Source organism: Parus major, chromosome 1, assembly GCF_001522545.3.
Source record: "Parus major isolate Abel chromosome 1, Parus_major1.1, whole genome shotgun sequence".
In the NCBI taxonomy this organism is placed as follows: Eukaryota; Metazoa; Chordata; class Aves; order Passeriformes; family Paridae; genus Parus; species Parus major.
This window is the reverse complement of record NC_031768.1, coordinates 50,534,172-50,556,002: the sequence shown is the minus strand read 5'-3', so window position 1 is coordinate 50,556,002 and position 21,831 is coordinate 50,534,172. Positions and strand designations below refer to the sequence as shown.

Below are 21,831 nucleotides of genomic sequence, written 5' to 3'. Positions count from 1 at the left end.
TAGTACTTTCAAAGTAGCGCCTTCAAGTAGTCTCAAGTGAATTCTTAAAATTTTGCTGTGAGCTCTCTTTTCTGTAGCAGTAGCCATAAGAATAAAGTGGTACAATTAAAGCTTAGTGGATAAATTTCCATTAAGCCAAGGTATTCACTTGTGTGAGTTTTCAAGAAGAACGTGTATGACTCTATGCTCCCTTCAAATTCACATTAAATTCACACAAAACAATTGTGTATTTCTTAATGTCTTCAGAATTTAGTTCCAGAGCAGTAGATAAATAATGTATCTTTTTGTTCTCTTGCAAAAACTAAAGCTAGAAATAACTACCTTAGAGAGACAGAACCATATTTGATCACCCTCATGATGCTATGAGACACAACCCCTCATTGTGGGATGCCATAACTTCTTTAACTTCATTCCCTGTGACATATTTTTCCTAGAAATAAACACTAAGAACTTATGACTTAAAAACTGCAACGTGGTAACATGACAAAAAGGTCTTTTCTAACATCTTATCAATAACCATTATATCTTTCAATTAAGAATTCATTTTAGAAAATGAAAATGAGCACACAAATTATTTCAAATGGGTTTATAGCTCCTCTCCACTATATATTCAGTAAAGACCATAAAAAAAATATAAAGACCATTCTGAGTCTATTGCATGAAGTACATATAATGACCAATGAAATGAAAGCTGAGGAGAAAGAAAGAAACAAAAGAATTAAACATCTTTCAGAGCTGTTTGGGGCACAAGACACCTAAGGACTGTACATGCAGAGCTTTTCAATAGATTGAAAATACATCCAATTGTGTGCACATGTAACTCATATGAGCCTATTCAGAAAATCAGGTGTGTCCAAGATTCAAGTGAGTCACTGTAAACATACAATAGTCAGTATGCACGTGAGCAATTGGGCTGCATTGAGCCTAGTTAGCCGGGAATATTTCGGAACCGATGTGCACATATCCATCAAGTGAAAACTGAACAGTAAATCTCTCATAAAATGTGCCAAAACTACTACTACCCCAGAGGAATAAAGGCCCCTAGTAGAAAACAGGTCTGCAGAGGTATGTCATTGGAGGGTGATTTGGTGAGGGTCTATAGAAATGATTTTATCCATTTATTTGCACTGAAGAAAAAGCTTTCAGAAGTTTATACCACCTCTGCACTCCATCCTGCCTACACGCACTATTCATATCCTGTTCAATAATATGAAAGGCTTCTATATTTTCTATGTAACAAAAATAGATGTTTTCCAGCTACTTAGCAAAAAACAACACATTAAGAAAAAACTTCCAATTTTATTTTTCACCTTTATAATCAATTAACTGTAATAGCTTTTAATGTACTGTTAAAATTCCTGAGCCTCTCAGGCTGAGTGAAAAGATACACCAACAACCAAAGTGTAGAAAGTGATACTGGCTTTATCAAACTTTTAATTCAGCAGATCTTTATTGTCTGTCATAGGTTACAAATTTGACTACTATTTTTAAGAGTTTGAGAAGTCCTAGATGATGTAGAAAGCATGAACTCAGTACGTTAAGGATTTAAAAACTAATCTATTAAGATTTAATAGAAAATATTTAGAATGTGAAATGAGAATGTAGATTTAAAATGTGTTAACTGTAAGTGTATTGGCATGTAGAAACCCATCAAGGTATACTAATGGTTTTCTTGTTACATTAAAATGCAATATTCAGTAAAATAAGTACATTGTATAAGTATCTCTCTGTGTGTATGTATCTATACAGAAATGAACAGATAAAATACGTTTACACAAGCAGCTGGGCAGCAGAACTGCCAATGAACATTACTCTCTACATCAACTGCTAAGTACTCTCCTTTAAAAAGGGCTTTCTCAGAGAACTAACTAAAATCCTAACAGATCAGAAACACAATTTAACCAAAGGTCTGGATCACTTGTTTGCTGACTTTGCTAGAGAACAGCTCAGGTTGAAGAGAATTTTGTTGATGCTAAAACTTCCTTTGAGTCTTTCATATTTATAGAAACATATTCATATGTATTTCTATATTTGTCAAGGTGAATAAGCATGTTATATTTACATTGTGCATACATTTTAAGAAGATTTACTGCTGATAATGCAGAATGAATAGCTGTATAGGATGACATACTTATCATTAGTTTCCTTTTTGATGCATGAATGTTAACAAGAAAATCCAATTCTAACTTCAGAATATTTAAATTATTTTCCATTTTTTACTGAGGATACTTTGAAATTTTATGATTCTCTTCTATAAGATACTAGCCAAAGGTCTAACACTGATCTTGCCTCTAGAGGGGTACATAAAATAAAAAGAAAGACAAAACCTGGGACTTTTTAATATGTGGATTTGATAAAGTTATACCTTAACTGCTGCTGTCAAGAAGCAGTTACTGTTGATTATCTGAAAATTACTTGTGGAATTTTCATTAATATCATAGTTTAAATCTCTTCTGAAAGAAATGCTTTAACTTTTGTGAACATGGTGAATATTTTATATTTTGCTATAGGAAACAGCATTCATATTTTCAGCAAGAGAGTGTCCTTCCCACACCTCAAATAACATATTCAATTGAAAATATAAGCATGACATTCAGGCTTCATTTGCTGTTGGTGTCTAGCTAAAAAATATAAATTGATAAAGACAGAAAATTCTAATCTGATGCCCTAAGGCCAGATCCAATAAAACACTTAAGCATCTAAATTTGATGTTAAAGCAACCAACTTTCCAGTGGTGATGATGGTATGAGCAGCCACTGCCTCCAACATCACCCCAAAAAATTGTATGCAGCTACCTGGAGCTAGTAAGTACAGAAATACTGTCAGTAGGACTGAGCTATAAATAATACCTTGCAGACCCAAAACCACCTGAGTCCAGGTTGTAAGGGTAAAGGGATGTTAAAATATACTCCCCACTTTAACAAAAACCACAGTGATTAAGGATACTGCTCAGGAAATACGTCACAAGTTCCATTCTCTCTTTTGCCTGGAGAGAATTAGGCTCCACATCTCCAAGGAGGATGTATGTGACTTTTAAGCCATTGGTTATTTTGAACTTTCTTTTTTTGAAACACTTCAGATCAATGAGCAAAAAGAGGATCAGGATTCATCAGTCTAGTCTTTATGCTCTCCGTTAGTTCCTCTTTCCTAGGCTATATCCATGTTTAGCAGATAATATTACTGAAGAGCTGTACGGGTATCCAGCTCCATAAAATACACCAAAAATCTGCTTCTCACAGCTTCGGACTGGGAGGCCTGTAGGATATCACATGCAAGCTGCACAGGAAAAGTGATGAAATATACCTCATCAAAACTGAGGGACTATCTAGTGCAAACTTTGTGCCACAGAAACTTGAAAAGACTTACAGTCTCTTGACATAGAAAACTGAATGGATCTTTACTAATATGACTCCCATATTTCACGTAAGTCCTCCTTGTTGAATCTGACCTAATAAACCCAATGTCCACCATCACATAATCCATAATTACAGATTACAGAATAAGATACTTGATTTTGGCTGTCAAGCACTTGAACTGACAATGTGTACTTGAACTTACCTCATTTTTCCCAGGACCATTTGCATTTCTACAGCCTGCTTTCAGTAAAATTGAAAAAGCTGTTATCTTCTAAAAAGTAAAAATCCTTTGAAAATCTAGGGTAATTCACTTCCTGTGATACAGATGATGACATCTTGAGTAATGTATGAACTGTGAGGCTCAAGTGCTCTGCAGTATCTCCTGCAGTCCTTCCTAGTCCAGACTGGGAACTCGGCTGGACCACAACATACCCATAGCAAACCTAAGTTTCCTTCTTAGGGAACTCAGGGAATGAGTGGAACTTCAGATGTGTACATTGGGTCTTGACCCAACATGAAGCTAGGATGCAGCAAAGCTGCACACATGGATTAAGCAGCTGTAAAATGACCCCAACAGCCATGTTTTACACATGGGCATTGGCAACAACTCTTCCAGTTTTCCTGCAACAAATGACCCAGAGCCTGATGTGAACTTTCTAGCTTTAACAGACAGATCCACAGAACCTCATTTGATTGTTGGTGTCATAATAATAACTGGACTCCATGGAAGGTAAGGCCACTCAAAATTCCTCACACCAGAACCTGAAAGTAGATTTTGAAGACAGTCTAAAGGAAAAAAAAAAAAACAAAAACAAAAACAAAACAAAACAAAACAAAAAAAAAAACACAAAAAATCCACAAAAACAACCAAAACCCCAAAGAAACAAAAAATTAAAAACAACCAAACAAATCAAAATAAAAAATCACAAAACTGCACAAGAGCTTTACTGGTAGCTTAAACCACTCTAATAAAATAAACTAATTTTTGCCATTAATACTAATTCTTGCTGAATTTTGAATAGAAATACATACGATCTTTGAAAGACTTATTCAGTCTGCCAATGCCATTGAAGTGTTTCTAATCATATTACACCATGTTGTGTGGACTGGGTAAATTAGCTCCTTTGTACTGTTTCTAACAGGTAAGTGGCATTTTCTCTCCTGTATCCAGCTCATAGATCAGGTCAAATAAATGATTCACTCCTCTCACATTCAGAATTTGTATACAAATACAATACCAAAGTATGTTGATCAGTTGCCTCTCTTACAACTTTGTTACCTCTTTAAATTATATATTGGCTGTAAAAAAATTTTCCCTGATCTCAGATCACTTCAGAGATTTTTTTCATTTTTTCATTTTTTTTAATGGAAGAGGAGACAAGAAGAGAAAAGACGGATTCTTCTTTATTACTTTTTTACTTAGGATTTTCTAGGTTCCCAGGTTTGATTAAAAGATGTTTTAGTTGCAGCTAGTACATTTCTACCAATGAAATTAATTTGACTGGTTAAAAAAGCATCCATTTTTAAATGTTTCATGATACTTACTTAGAACTTTTGATTCCTTTCCTTTTCCTTCCTCCCTCCCTTCCTCCCTTCCTCTGATGAAGCTGATGGAGTTTCAACAATAAAAGCGCCACCACCTACATGTGTGTGTTTGCATTTTTAAATATGGTCACAGTCTGACTGATTTGCAGGGGTAAAACAGTTTCAAAACCTGATTGCAAGCTCACAGTGACAAAACTAGATAATTACTATCTCCACAAATATCTGTAAGTCAAATCACTTGTTTTAATACAGATTGGATTAGTACTAAAGGTACAAGATTGATATGAGAGACATGATAAATGTAGTCATGACAGAAAACAATTTTTAATTTAGTAACCCCTATCAATCTAGATAGCCCATGAATATTTACCATTAATTCAGTAGGCTGGAACAGAGCAGAGGAAAAAGAATAAAAAGAAAAGAAAAAAAAAAAAAGAAAAAGTAGGTTTGACCTAAACAAGGACTGAGGAAAAAAAGAGAATTCTCAGCAGTTTTACTGAGAACAGATCTTGCAAAACCTGGCAAAATACATTAAGGATATCATAATTTAAAAAAAAAACTTAAAAAAAACCTGAATGACATGCAGAAGTAGTTGCCATTCTTAATATGTACTTCTCTTTGCAGAACTTTCCAGTTCGATTACAGTTAAACAAGTAACTTCAAAGGCTGAAATAAAATCATTTATGGAAATTCAAAACAAACCTATTTGATCATATCATACTTCACAGCAGGGATACAATTTGCACAGGCTGGGTGAGGGCATAGTGTAAGCAAAAACAGGTTGTGTGTGCAATGAACCAAACTAAATGGTTTATATAAAAGAAATGTTGTTTTCATTAATTTTTCTGGTAATCTTATTAAAAACACCACCTGTCCAGAATAGAATTGTCCAGGTTTTAATTCTTTTTCATATCTCAGTGTTCAAACACAAGACAGAGGAGGTATCATCTTATAGCTATTAAAATTGTCACAAAATGTCTTATTATGAAATCTTTGTAGCAACAGCAGTTTCTCCAGCTCTGTTTCAATGTCTGGTTATTATTCCTTTTACTTTTTCTCTCGTTTTGCTCTAAGAACCGATTTTTCTGATAAGCTTTAAATTTTTTTTTTTCAAATCATGCATTGCATTTTAAGCCTCTCTTTAAACAAAATGTTTCCAGTCTATAAGACTTAAAATTCACATATATTAAGCAAATAAAACATAAAATACACCTTTCAAAATTCCACCACCATACCACCAAAATCCCCTGTAAGAGCCCTGAACAGGAACTTGACTTTGAATACCAGCAGAGATGAAATGGTGTCATAATCAGCATAAGTGCATGTGGACTATTCACCTAGATCAAACACTTTGGTCATATACTCAATTAAATTTAAATCCCATTATATAATGTATACCAGCCTCATTTTATGCAATTCCCTAATTTAATGGCTTGGTATTAGCCTTTTTCCTTTTTGCACACATGGACTAATTTTCACGGTGCTCAGTCCCTCTGGGAAGTAGGTCATTAAAGTCAACTGGACGGAGACAGAAACTTAATACCTAAACAGTCTTGCAGAAGGGTCAGAATCGTAATAATAATGTAAAACAGTTTTTCACTCATCCTACTTTGCAATATTTATGAAATTTCTCTGTCATATATATATATATATTCATTAATCTTGGAGATTACAAAATACAACACTAAAGAAAGTTAACATCCTGTTACAATTTGGTTTGTGAAATTGAAATTAAATAAATCAACAAAACAAAAATCCCAATTAAAAAATTAAAAGTCACAAGTATAATAATTAGCTACCAAGACAACATTTGTTTTACACTGAAGAAGTAGAATTATAATATTCATATTACCTTTCTCAATGTGTATTCTTTTTGTCTCATGTCCCACATCATGACCAGCCAGATCACCCTCCTTAGGTCCAGGCAGGACATTAGGTGACAAACCCATCAGCATTTGGTTCATAGATAGCCCATTCTGATGGACAGCTGCTAGACACAAACACAGGCAGAAAGAAATCATATTAACAATACTCTTTTTTACTTATTTTACATAGTTTTCCTCTTAATTATACAAGACTGCTAACAATCATAAAGTTTTTTAATTAGTGCTATCAGGATCCACATAGAAGAAAAGTTTCTTCCTGTTACTAGTTTTCTTACTGTTTCTAGTTTAAAACAATCAGTTTTAAAAAGAAAGTTCAATAACTTTGGATAAAGTTGGAAATATTTAAAGTTGGATAAAGTTGCAAGTATGTTCTTGCTTATTTAATAAAAACTGTTAAAATTTTAGTTCATTGTACAAAAATTCTTGAGTACCAATATTCTCTATATGCAGACCCTAATAACTTCCTTAAATGAAGCATTGTGGCCTTTCAGATGATATAAACCACTTTTCCATATATTCTGTGCAACAGTAGGATTGCTTATTTGCTCATCAGACAGGTTGGAAAGCTCTTTCCAACAATGAGTCTCAAACATACCTCAGAAACTCAGGTAGTTTATATTTCTATGCTTTAATCCTGAAAAAATTGTATTTTCAAGAGATTTATGACATTTTTAGTATTTTACTTTTTAAAAAAAAATATGGAACCCATATTCCTGCAGTAGTCATCTTAATCTGGCTGGCACCACAAACGATGTACTTAAGAATCAGGTGTGATATTAACAAATCAGATAGGTCCAAAAATAATTATCTTATAAATACATAAGTTACTGAAGTGACCACTGCTTAAGGAACTCCGTTATGTATGTTCACATAGAAGGAAAAAATGTGCAAAGGTCCCACTCCTCTCTGTAAATTATAAAGTAAGCTGAACAGTACAATTTCTTTTTTTGTTAAAAAAAGGGTAATTCCTGAGCAAAACCAATAAATATCTCTCGATTTAGATTGCTGGGGTTTGTTTTGTTAGTTTTTTGTGTTTTTTTTAAGAGAACAGTGGAAAAGGTCTTCATGAGTTGTAAACAAATATACTATTCAATCAATTAAGAAAAAACATTTAAATCTACATTTCTGAGGATTTCTTTCAGAACTTCACTTATGAAGCCTGCAGTGGGTTGATCTTGGCTGGAAATTATGTGCCCTCCTAAGCCACTCCATCACTCCCCCTCCTCAACTGGACAATGGAAAGAAAATATAATGAAAGGCTTGTGGGTCAAGCCTGGGGAAATAGATAGGTCACTGTACATGGGATGCCAATTTAATCTGCTCTCTGAATTGTCCAAGTGATAAGAAAACAGAATTTTCAGCTTGTCATAGTCAGGCCTCATTTCTTTTCTTTGGTAAGTCATTTTTCATCACACACTAATGAAAGATCTCTCATCTGAAGGTCAATGAAGAGTCAGCTTCCTGCATCTGACGAGAGCCTGAAGAGAAGCAGCCTAAAGGACACGTGTTGCATCTAATCAATACGGCCACCTATTTCATACAGCTCCTTCACGGCCCTCTACGTGTGTGCCAAACCCTCCCATTTCACCTACTGACAAATTCCACTGTGGAAGGATGATTGAAATGCACAAAGACTTGCAACAGAGCAGTATTAAAGGGAATGGACAAGTGTAATAAGAATTTAAATACATATCAATAAAATAGTATGCATTTAGAACCTTAGTTTCCATTGCTGCACTGGAATATCACAGAATTCAGAGTCTTTGCCATATTCTGTATATGGAACTGTGATAAAAATGGCATCACTCTGGGACACCACAGTTTAATTTCACTCTGTCCCCTGGGAGCTATGAGGTGACAATATTCTTTCTATCATATTTCTCACCATTACAAAATTTTATATTTAAAAATTTCTAAATGATGCACATTTTTAATTTATTTAACCCAATTCTTCTCTTTACCAAGCAATTCTACCATGTAAAATATTGCCTATGAAGTCAAATTCAATTTAGAAATCAAAACAGAGTAACCAGATTAAATAAAATTCAATTTCTTTTAAAAATGTTTACACTATATGTTCAGTTCTAAAACTAATCTAGCAAATTGCTTCTTGCCTGCAATTCTGTATTTCATTGCTCATATCTTTATGTTTAATATGACATGATGGCAGTTTATATCACTACCTGTTAATGTAGCATCAGATATTATGATACTGTAAACTGGGGAACATAATGTTGGGAGATAGTTATTGCAGCTGAACTTCTGAACATGATACATATGAGATCTATTTAAGGCAAGGGAATTTTGATTAGAAAAACAAGCTGCACCTAATCAAATTTAAAGTGGTGAGAAGAATGGGACCTACGGATTCTGTCTGAAGAGCTCTCGGTCCGTGCAGGCGAGCTGGACACGCTGCTGCTTCGATGAGAGGACGGATGGCTGCCAGGTCTTCGGCCCTCTTCAAGAGAAGGAGCAGGAGAAGGGCTGTCTGGAACACGTTCCTAGACCACACAAAAAGTCATTGTGAAAAAACAGCAAAGTTAAACTGAGCCTCTGTTTCCAAACATCACTTCCCTAAACTGGATCTCCCTTCCAAATGACAACCTATTCATTCGCCTTTTGAGGTTTCCAGGGTTTGCAGAGCATTCTCAAAGGAAACCTGGAAACTTTAGGACACTAGACCTTACATTTAAGCATGCAATATGAGCACAGCCCACCCTATTAGGCTTTTTACTGCCTTATGGACTACTTAAAAAAGAAGAGGTTTGTTCTGCTTTGGGGTTTTTATTTTGGTTTCTGTTTGGTTTTTGGTTGGTTGGTTGGGTTTTTTTTGTTATTGGTTTTTGTGGTTTTGGTTTGTTTTATTTTTCATTTACTTTACTCATATCATCATGCAATTGAATTGGAAGTATACATTTTGGCATACAGATGTCAGTCTTACAGGACAATTTATGTATTTCTGTAAATAAATAAAGACCAGGTACTGCTGTTTTATCTCAGTTATCACGTTGACTTTTACTCCAAATCTTAATTTCAAAGAGGCTTCTTGAGCAATGAGATCTTATGGAACTGTAAAGGATCATAAAGAAACTATAACCTCCTTACTGTACCTGTACCAGTAACATGACTGATGGAAACCCAAATGTCTATTTTTACCATGGAACGCAAATTTGGAATGATTCACACTTTTTGGATGAATGTGGCCATGTCACTTCAAAATGGCGAAAATCAGCAAAATGGGGAAAACCACCATTCATGATTTTCTATCCAGGGAAAGGCCTGGCAGGGTAGACAAGAGAAGCTATGACACACTCCAAAACTTGGTTTTGAAAACCAGAATGAGAGGATTGTGACAGTTTGAATTGCACATCTGCTATGGGAGTATTGCTAGTATGTAGCAGATAGATATATCTGATATTTACCCAGAAGTTCAACAGTAACAATAATCAAAGGGAGATAAGTGCAGAATAGTTCTTTCTAGAAAATTCGCTGTCTTTCCCTGCAGTTTCCTTTTTACTGCTGAATGTTCTCAAGACGCATTGCTAAAATATGTAAGAGAGGTTGTTTTGAGCAAACAGGGATAAAAATAAATAAATAAATCCTATAAGGGAAATCTATTGGAAGGATTGAAGATGTTAAACTAGAGTGGTTTTTTCCTTGTTTTTTTCCTTTTGATAACTGAAAACCTAACTTATTATGAAAAAAACAATGAGCCTAAACCACCAATCAACAAACAACTCACATTCAACAACACATTCAACTCACTAAAAGCTTTTGGTAACGAAACATTACAATTAGTATGTGTTTAATAACACAAAATAAAACCTGCTGTTGCAAATCTATCTTCTTCAAAAAAACAGTACATTCCTCACACAGTAAAGTTCTTTTGAAGCAATCATTATGTCATTATGCACAGTCACTAGATAAATACTTAATTCTCTGAATGCATTCCTAAGAAATTTTGCAACATCCCCAACTATAGTAATCAATAGATTTGTTCCAGGTAAGTTTCATTAAAACTTGAGATTCTGATTGCAAAGGGATTCAGTGGGCATATTGATAGAGTGGGAGGAGATTTTTTAGAACAACATTTCAAGACATTTAAGTAGATTCCACTTTAATAGTCTTAGGTTTTTAAGTCAAAAACATTGATGAGGATAGCTTAACTGCATCATAGCTCTAGGCTTATTATGACTTTGATTGTGTTTATATGTCCATGAACTGGGTATTCAAGAGGAGGATTATAATGCAGATGTTTTCAGAATGCAGAAGATTTATTTCTTTAGATTTAGGAGGATTTAAGCATGCACAGTGTACAGATTTGATATAAATTAGAACACGGTATATTTAATCATTCATTTAAAATATAATTTCACTGTTTGGCATACAATGTATTGTTCTTAGAAGGGTTTCATTAAAATGAAATCCAGTGAGCATATAAGATTTGAATACAGAGCTGCAGAGTAAATTAATTTATTTAAACAGCTTAATTTGTTTATCCTATTTATTTATGTGTGCTTTTACAGCATGTATTATGAGATGGAGCGAGCAAAAGGAATGCACAGGACAACGAAATATAATTACTGTACAAACAAAACAGATAATGAGTTTTATTCTCATATAATATGACATAGACAAAATCCATGAGAAAACTATATATCTTGGCTTTATCAATTAATTTGTAAAATACCCTTTACCTCCAATAAAACATGGGATTGAACTATACAGAAATGCAAAATAAAGCAATTTAGTACCTTAACTATTTTTTTTAATATCTTTGCTTCATAATTCCACAATCAGCAATCTGGTCTATAGCAATGTTTTGTGTTTAACAAATTCACTGCAATAATAAATGGCAATGCTACTAATAATAAATTGAAATACTTTGTTGCTCTAAAAAAGTCATAGTAATAAACTAACTGTGCTGGAATATCAATATGCTTTCCTTAACAGAGATTTTTGTGCAGAAAACATTAATTTGGTTTGTGGCAAAATATTAACTCAACTTTAGACTCCATTTAAAATTTTTCAAAAAAGGAAATGTTCAAAATTGTGTTCATTAAATAATGTAGATCAGAGCTATTTTTCCACTTCTACAGCATGTCACTTTTGTACAAGTTACTCTACCTGAAACAGCAAAGAAATAGAATTTACTGACTAATAATCCTGGCAACAAATCACTTAGGATTCTGCCCACCACCCAATATTTTTTCTAAAACTTGCCTACTCCCAGAGGCAGATGTTTCTGGAGAATCTGGTCTATAACCTCTTGCTATTTTTTCCCTCCATTTTTTGCTTTCCTATTTCTTTCTACAGATACTCACAGGTAAAAAGTAGTGTGAAAAATTTAGGTAATATGCAGCAATTTAGCATATGGTTGACCAACATTTCAGAATTGTTAAGACTCTCATGCATCAGAACCAGAGGCTTTACTAAGCAGTGGACAACAAACTCTCAGGGGCCAAATCTGAAGCATTCCTTATCTTGGCACTCTTTACAATTTGATCCAAATCATGAATCCTAAGCACTAAGAATATGATATTTACCTCCTCCAAAAATATTCCTACCACAAAGAAATTTTCACTCTAAGGGAACTCTAGGGGAAGATGCTGTAAAAAACAGGCAAAATATTTCAATATCAGAGATTTTAATACATGATATTGATGTTATCTCTAGAATTGACATCACTCCAGTTTTGTTCCAGAATATTATATAACATTCACAAAATCACACTGTCTTGGTCTTTCTTCAAGTAAAACAAGAGAATCTTTATGTATTTATCAACTTTTTTCTAAATTTCTCAAATAGGCAAATACTACAAAGTCTTACTCTGAATGTTACTTTTAAGTAACTTTTTTTAAAAGAATTATTTTAATACATGAGTAATGGCATTCAGGAGGCCAGAAATACTTTTTTCTCTATATCATGTTTCTTTGTCCTCTTACCTGTTCACACAGTTAGTTATACAATATTATTTTCTTTTTTTGCCTATTTTATTTTTACTTCAGCAGCATCTTTTCACTGTTTGAAAATTGCTTCATTACTAAAAGCCTTCCTCAAAATATATCACAACACAAAGCTGGTGAAGTTTAACTGTTGCATCATTATTTAAGACATTTCAGGTAACATATGTAGGAATAATCTTGCTCCTAAGAGGACAGAAAAGTACATGGTATCTTCTAGGTTGTCAACACCTCAGTTTTCCCACAAATATTCTTTATTCTTTGCCATTCCTGTTCATTAGTAACAAAATTCTTGACCATTTCTGACGAAGTTTGAATACATGTTCTTCCAATAACCAAACCAGATTTGCATGCAGTCTTCACCTCCTGCCTATTTCTATCCTACAGATATTTAATCTCAGCTGTCTACTATGTTCTAGTTTACTTTGCCATAAGACTCATCTCTTTGGTTTAGTCATCCTTTAATTTTAGTCATGGAATGAGCTCTAGACATGCAATTAAGTCTTGCTCTAGAGGTATATAATTTTTTCAACTATTTAGTTGTCTTGATCTTCTTCAGTATTGAACAAACTCCTACAAAGATGTTTGTGCTTTAAGTCATTGAAGTGCAGAGGATAAAGTAATTTATTTTCAAGGTCATACTTTCCATAGTTTAGGTAATTTAGGTAACTTCAGATAATTGTTTAGGTTGGAAGAGATGTTTAAAGGCCATCTAGTTTCAACCTGCCACAGGCAGGGGAACTGACCACTAGAGCAAGTTGCTCAGAGCCCCATTCAGCCTGGCCTTGAACACTGCCAGGTATGGGGCATCCAGTGTCCCTGAGCAGTTTAACTTTATCCTAGGGAAAGTATAAATGACACAAACTGTTTCATACAGTCGTGATAATACTAACAATAACGATAATAATAATAATAATAATAATAATAATAATAATAATAATAATAATAATAATAATAATAATAATAATAATAATAATAGCAGCAGTAGCAGCAGCAGCATCCTTTAATCAGGAGTGTGAGAGACTGGACTGGTTAATGACAAACAATTGCCCACTTGACCCCCAGGTGCAGATGGCACACACTCATCACTGAAAGTTACAGCTGGGTGTTGAAAAAGGTAAGGAAGGAGGCTGGTAAGATGCAAATCTTGCCAATTTGCCTGTGGGCTAGTGCTTTCTATCATGTCTATGCCCTTTTCACAATGGCTCAGGCATGAAAACTCCCCTCTGAGAAAGTACTGAGATATTCACTCATTGTCTGAAGGTATTCACCCCTTCTGATAGGCCATAATTGACCCAACTATGCTGATGGGGGAGGCAGTTGTGGCATCTTGGGAGGTGTCATGGATCATAAAAGACACCTGAAGTGTTCTGTGATCCACAGCCTTACACCATTCATTTCGAAAACTCCCCACCTCAGGAGAAGAACCTGGGCATTCCCACCAGAACCTGAGCATATATGACTGTGAAACTTTGGTGTTTTGTGGGTTTTTCCTGTTCTTGACAGATCAAGACAGCCACAATAGCTTCAGCCAACAGACACTAAAATTGCAACAATCAAGTCTTGTTGTGATGCCAGTGGGTGGTGATATCTTTCTATTATTTTCCTTTTTTTTTAAGAGTTTTTTTTATGCTTTTATATTGCTGTATTGCTACAGATAGTAATAATGAAAATGGCTACATATGTGCTCCCCATTTCAACCAAATTATCCTAAAATAAACCCTACATGTGTATATTTACAAACATGGATCATTTAGTGTCATGTCACTCTAATCTGCCCCAAGGAATCTATTAACAAGAACCTGCATTACCCTCACCTATTGGGGTTCGTGGTAACAAGGAGTAGTTTATATTATTTCCAACCTTTGTGGGAAGACACCTGTCTTCCAAGCCTTTTTGGTGGTAGAATTATAAAAATCGCTTTTAAAAGTGATCAAAACACAGATTTCTTTCTTCAGTTCCTCACTGACTTATTTTGAACCCGTGTGAGATGTATTCCAGGAATAATTTTATTGTAAAATGTCACATTTAATTTGACATTGCTTTAGCTGAGTAAGTGTAAGAAATTAGTTACTTGAGTATCTTTTATATCTTCTGCAAACAGAATATTTTATTTTTACAGTTTTACTTTTTCATTCCGCTTTACTCAAAGACAGTATGACATTCTAAATGAACATTTAGACCTAGGAACTGCAAAAATAACTGGACTAATAGTTATTTCCTAACTTCCTTAGTCACTTCTGTAAGTGTGTAATTTGACTGACTGAATGCTATAAAATTTTATTTCTATTTCCTTATCACTGGTTGCTAAAGATCTTGCTAACTTCACACTGATGCACATGACATCTTTCTCATCTTGTTTTCACAGATCCACTTCTAATCCAAATCAAAATTCAGGAGTTCAAATGTTTTGATTAGAGCATTAACTGCTCTATTATTTTAAATCTTGGACATCTTTCTTATGAAGAAAAGAATCCATGATATTTACATAAGATGTTCTCTCTCTTCGTGAATGCCTTGAACTTATTTACCTCTTGGACCAATTGAAGTTAATTTGATTTCCATGATACTTTTTACTTCTGCAATTTTTCATTGTACCTACTTTGCTGCTCCCATCACAAGAATACTGACAACTGAAAGCATAAAATGAACAGAGAGATCAACTGACAATAATACTGAATATGCTTAATTTTTAGTATCCTATTTTCTACATGAAATTACTACAGCAGGAGATAACTGACAGGAAGCCAAACAGGAGACCTCCAAGTAATCCTTTAACAGTACTTCCATAAGAGATCTAATAGTTTGAAATCATGAGCAGTACATAAAATACAGTGATCTAGTCTGAAAGTGGGTGTCAGTGGATTGGGCCATTACAGAGATTAAAAACAAGCAAGCAAACAGACAATCAAAGTCAATCTCTGTCCACAGAGGAAAGAGCTTGGTTTTCACAATTAATATTTCATCTAACAAACAAAATATCCTTCCAAAGTATACAAAAAACCCCATGGAACATGCAAATAAACAGACATGCAAGAAACTCTGTTCATATCAAATCGAATTAGTAACGCCTTATCGGCAAGCTGGACATACTTTCTGATTTTTTTAAGGTTTTTTCCTCCTCTTCTGAAAATCTAGCCTTACTTGAAAAGTAAGCTTGAGAAGCATCACTAGGAATTCACCCCTCAATGTAAATCCAAAGCACACATCCAGCCAAAGACCAAGAATGCATCTGAATAGATGTCATTGTCCATATTAACAATGTCTGCATCACAAATAGTCACCGTAGGCTTATTTGTCACATGTACATTTATGTTTCCAAAGTACAACTCACCTCACTAAAGATAGTTACTAAAGTAACTATCTCAAATAGAGCCAACGCATTATGCCTAAGAAGTCAGTAAAATTAATCCCATCCCCTGTAGCTGGCCCCGTGGTCATTTTGCAACAAGTTAATCTCACACTACACACATAGTTCCCTGTTACACAAGCAAACATGAAAATTTCCAAACATAAAGTTTATACTACCTCCTCTGTGTCATGTGTAGATAACTATTTTACATTCCACAAGTTAATTCATATGAGCATTTGGCTGCTATCAGCTTCAAACTGCACCTCAGAAGCATACACGATAAAAGATATAATAGGATCACATATTATTAAAAAAAAAGACATGATTCCAAGTTACAGCCTACCATATTTAGTTAGCAGCTTCTAAGGTCATTACATAAAATCTGTATTAAAAGCTAAAACAAATAATATTAATCATATAGATAGAACTAATTAACGAGGCGGAACACAGTGTCCTCTAATATAAAGATGGTTAAGCCATAATAAAGAAGGTCAACTATACTTTGACCTAAGATCTACTCATTCTAAATGAAAAAATAAAAAGAAGTGTGCATATATACAAGTTACTCTAATGTGGGAATTTTTTCTGTTATGCACAAGTTCCTACAAATTAGATATCATATTCTCTGCAGCCAGGATAAAATTAAGTGTTATTTGATTTACATTATACTTAAAAATTTATAGGTATATTCCAGTTTTCATGTTTGGTTTCTTAACATGTAAAAGCAGTTGTTTTAGGAGCTAATAGTCCTATTTTTATTCTAAAATATTTATTGTAGACCAATTACATTTTATTATTTAAATGCTCTGAATCAAATTTTTCCTTACATAAAGAAGAAATCTCAATCATACTTCATGTATCAGATAAAGAGGAAATTAAGGTAGCTTCCCTTTTCTTGCACTTTTACACATTCAAGAAAAGCACTTTGAAGTAATGTTAAAATTTCTATTTTGAATACACAATGCACTAATGTCTCTAAAAATAGTAAGTTATCTGGAAAGTCAGGTGTTTTTCAGGCACACAAAAAGGTTTTTTCTGCCAGTTTGGAATACAATCAATTTTGTTCTCATTCCCTGTCTGTAAACACGTATAGCATATCCAGCTTCACAGGAATGATGGCATTGTCTGCATAATATTTTTCCTGTAAGGCACAGAAGTGTCCATAGAAAAGTTTTGCCTGCAACACAGGATTCAAGATTCAGTGAACTTGTCCTTTTTCCTCTTAGAGTGCTTCCTCTTAGTATGTTCTCTGGACTTGCTCACCACCAGTCTAACATGAGACATTAAAATGTAATCTATTCAGCCATTTCTGTATGGCAGTGATGTATTTCTTCTCTTTGGCTATTATTTAGACTTTTTGGGAAACAATCACAGAAACACATGAGTCTCAGTTGGAAGGGACCCAGAAGGACCATCGAGTCCGAGTCTTGAGTGAATCACCCATATGGGTATTGAACCCATGACCTGGATGTTATTAACACCAGGCTCTGACCAACTGAGTTAATCTATTATAGGCAAAAAATAAATAAAATAAATGAACATTAAATTACACCAACAGGAATACACTATTGCCAATGAAAAGGGAAAAAGTGAATGCAAAATAAAGTTTCATGTCAGAATAGTCCTATAAACAGAGTTATTCTAAAAAATAAAATCTGTCAGCAGCTACCTTCGTTAAGGAAGTTAACAGCAAATTTCTGCTATTGGATCACAGGAATATATCTATCTATAAATTTTTAAAAAGGTATAAAATAGCGTAACACAACCAATGCTGTAAGATATATGTGAGGGAATTAGAAAATTTTAGTCTGATACATTCATTACCCAGTGGAATACTACTCTGCCACTGCTGTCTCCACTTTTTCAGCTGGAGGTATTGGTTTCTTCTGTTTAATTCTTTATTCTTTCTTTAAGTATTAGTCACATATTTATAAACTACAATTTTTGATTCTGGCATGCTACTGCTCTGTTCTAACTTTTACAATGTAATTTCAAGTTGCTATTAATATAAGGTATGTCCTTTATATTTTCATATATCTTTCTGCTGAGTGAAAAAAATTGATGTAGTGAAACTGCTAACAAGCTGAGCCTTTGAAACCCCAGGCAGGTGATGAAAGCCACTTCATGTCTAAAGCATCCCCAGGTCACAGCTGTCACACTCACTGCAATTCATTGTTGTCACAATCTGCTGTCCCTGCTTGTTGTTGCTCTCCTCTTATTCATCCAACTCATATATCTAAACATTCCATTACAAAAAGACATCTAATGTTCATCTCATGTTCGAAAGGGCACAACACTCTTCTGAAATATAATTCTGAAGATTTTAGAGCTCAGAGTTCACTGCCAAATCTAAGGTGTTGCTTTGTAAGGCTTCCCTTGTAATTTTGTCTTTGTCTCATCTCCTGAATACAGCAGGATAAAATGTTTAGTTAGTGCATGATCTCAGCTTTATTCCAACTTCTTATCATGAAGAAATGAAATATTGCCCAGTAATAGAAAGGCATTTGAAGCTTTGTGAGTTTAAAGATAACAGCACTAGCTGTGAAGTCAGTGAATTGGAAGGAAAGGTCAGCAAGTCATCTACTGTGGCACTGTTCACAAAGGCAGTTCTTCTATCCAATGAACCTGGTTGCTCATAATCTGAAGACTCTGATTTTCTAAGACTTAATTTCGTTCTTTGTTACTTAATTAGATATGGTTACTATTGATTTACTTTTCAGAATTGAAATTTCTCACAGGCCTTCTAACTTTCAAGCAGAGTTTACACTAGCACACATGCTGTACTCTAATTTCAAATCTATGCTGTCATTTCAGGTTACAACTACAAATGCTAAGTGATTCAAAAACTTTTCAATTTGCGGAAACATTGATACTAAAGAAAAAATACTTCAGTAAAATTAGGGTTAAAAAATGAGTCCATAATGCAAAATATATTCATTTTATATATTTATAGTCAAGAAATAATTTTATTTCATATAAACCATAATGGGAAAAAACCCAAGATGTCTGAAAATAATAGGAGTAAAAAACTGTAAGCTTTAATTCTAAAAACAAACAGTTTCATGAAAGAGAGCAACTGTACTATTTATCCATTTTTGTAAAAATAAAGAAAAAGGAGGTTTGACCTTCTCACTTAGATTTATTCTTGAAGATATTTATTTTGATTGTAGTATAAGTTATTATTCATAAACATTACATTGGCAGCACAAGGTTCAAGAAGTATGCTGATTACAGTTTCCTGCTCAACTACTCAGTGCATATAATTCAATGGACATTAAAATCACAGCCCCTGACTATGCCTAGAGAAAAACAGGTAAATTGCCAGTGACATTATGCCCATCCTCATAGGAAGAAAATCCCCTAACAACAACCTCATGCTTTTAAGTTTCTGGGGTTTATGTTTCAATACTGTTTGGTATTAAAAAAATAGGTACATAATTACTTAGTTGTGCTACCTCTATCCACATGACCATATCCATCTGCAATATATAATAAGAGAGGACATAAATCTAGACATATGTTGTACCACAATGGGGCTGAAGGAATGAGTAGGAAACAGTAACTTCTTTAGTCCTTATAATACTGTTGAAACAACTATGTGCAGCAAGATCTTATATCTAGAAGTGAGTTTTGAGTGACCAATTAGAACTTGTGTTTATGGATTCACCTACAGTAGAAATTAATTGTGAGCAATATATCACAGGCCTTGACTGAAAAAGTCAGGCCAGCACTTGGGTAATGTCATGTTCTACATAAAGGACCCAAAATCCTTAACTTGTTAGTGCAAACTTCAAAAGAAATGTGTATTTCATCCTCATATGTGCACATTTTTTCTAAAGAGAACTTGGGTTAATCTGATCATTTAAAAACATTTCATTGAAATCCACATATTTTTATATTATGGTTATGTGCAAACCAGATGGGAACATGAAAACTGGTTTGTCAAATAACTTGCACAGGATGTTATGCCAGGAGTTATGCAAAAGTTGGCAGCTACAATGAATATTTAATTAGCATGAATATGAGAGCTGAATTTTCAAAAATGACATTGATACATACTGTCGATTATTAATACAAACAAATGCTTAAATAAGCAAGCTTTTGGAAAGATATGATGTTTTTCCAATTACAACGTGCTGATAGAATGTTTCAGAGAGCCTAAATTGCTATGTACTTTCAAGGTCTTCACCGAGGTTATAAAGAATCTATCTCTGCTAAAGAAAATAGATGAGTTACAAAAATGAACTTGTTAAAAAGTAAAGGACCTCCAGGATAAGGAAAATCTTCTGGTATGGGACTGGCCACAGTTATAATAATATACACAATTATATGACGACAGTGTGTCCCTTTCAGAGTCCAATAGTTTTAAATCTAGACAGGTTAAGATCACATGAGCCAAAAGTACTTCTCAGTTAAGTGCTCCCTGGGTCCAGCAATGTTCCCATAATGGGGATAGATTTGTCAACAGAGCAGGACCTGCTTTCCATAAAAGAAAACCATTTTTACATGACCTATGAGATATGCTGTGCTCAAATGTACCTGACTGTGGTAACTGGAGACAAAGACAGCAGTCACACTGGAATATTCTCCTGTAGACGACATATTTAAATGTAGGCCATGATAACTTAGGCAATTTTAATAGCTACATCTAACTTGTAAATCAGCTTTACAAACTTGAATTAAGCTTGGTAAAGTTTAGAAACAGAAGGTTACCAATGCTCATGAAGGTCAAATTTTATACTCTTACATATAAAATCAAATAGCTCATAGAAAATGAAAGGAGAAAAAATAGCATGAAAATAGTGAAAACAAAGTTTTCTTGTTTTGGCACAGTTATTAATACATCAGATGTAATTTAGCATGTACTCCATCTCAATCTTCATTTTTAGATACCCCTGAAGTACCAGTGGCTACTGTTCCAATTAAGAAAATAAATTTAGAATGAAATAAAGCACGACGTGTGTTCCAGAGAACATTAGTATCATGTAACTCTTACTAAATGCCAATCAAGTAAAAATAGAAAAAATAAAGTTGCAAAAATCACCATGTAATCAGTTAGTCAGCAGCGGACTGCTTATATCCCCAAGAGATGGCTAAGATGGATCTAGTCTTAGGGTGGGTGGGATATAGTCTTTTTGGCATACCACCTAAATAAACAATTCTTCTCAAACCCACATCTTAGCTCCTCATGTCAACAAAGTTGAGAAAGGGATGCCACCAAAGGCCTCCAAAGAAAACCCTACATTTGGAAATGTAGGTGACTAAATTAGGCCATCAGATCATATTTTTCCAGGTCAATAAAAACATAGATTTCTTGACTTTTAATTTAACAGTTCTTAGCAGTTCTATGCTTGTTAGGTTAAAGAAGAAAGGTGCACCAGCATGTTGATTGTCTTAATAAAGTCAGACCTCTCCACTCAAATCGCCATGAACTTCAAAACTTTTGTAACTCCCCAATTTGAAGGTCCACAAGATTCTACGTTTATCTAATTTTGTTTCTAAGATGCATTAGAAAAGAGAACAGAAGTTTGTGTACTTTCTCTTTTTCATTTATTAGAACTAAAGAAGGATAAGAGGCAAAATGTAGATAACTAAATGAAGATTGTCATAATTATCTAATGGTAATAGGGAAGCACATTTAAAAATGAAATGCCTTTAAAATGAAAACAGATCACCTTCAGTAAGAGGAAGAAAAGACTCCATGCCTCTGATAAAAGCCTCTATAACCA

General features: G+C 34.1%; 1 protein-coding gene across 6 annotated transcripts in view; it reads right to left on the bottom strand.

Annotated features, from left to right (window-relative positions):
* DACH1 (dachshund family transcription factor 1) overlaps nucleotides 1-21,831 on the bottom strand; it is a 354,190-nt gene that overhangs the window by 95,090 nt on the left and 237,269 nt on the right. For 3 of the 6 annotated variants that reach the window (XM_015628133.2, XM_015628113.2, XM_015628142.2), the window contains 2 exons: nucleotides 9,153-9,288; nucleotides 6,754-6,891 (listed from right to left, as the gene is read on the bottom strand). In XM_015628133.2, coding sequence (XP_015483619.1) covers nucleotides 6,754-6,891; nucleotides 9,153-9,288 — 274 coding nt within the window. The remainder of the gene's footprint in view (nucleotides 1-6,753; nucleotides 6,892-9,152; nucleotides 9,289-21,831) is intronic. The other 3 variants (XM_015628123.2, XM_015628150.1, XM_015628159.1) reach the window with 1 other exon arrangement.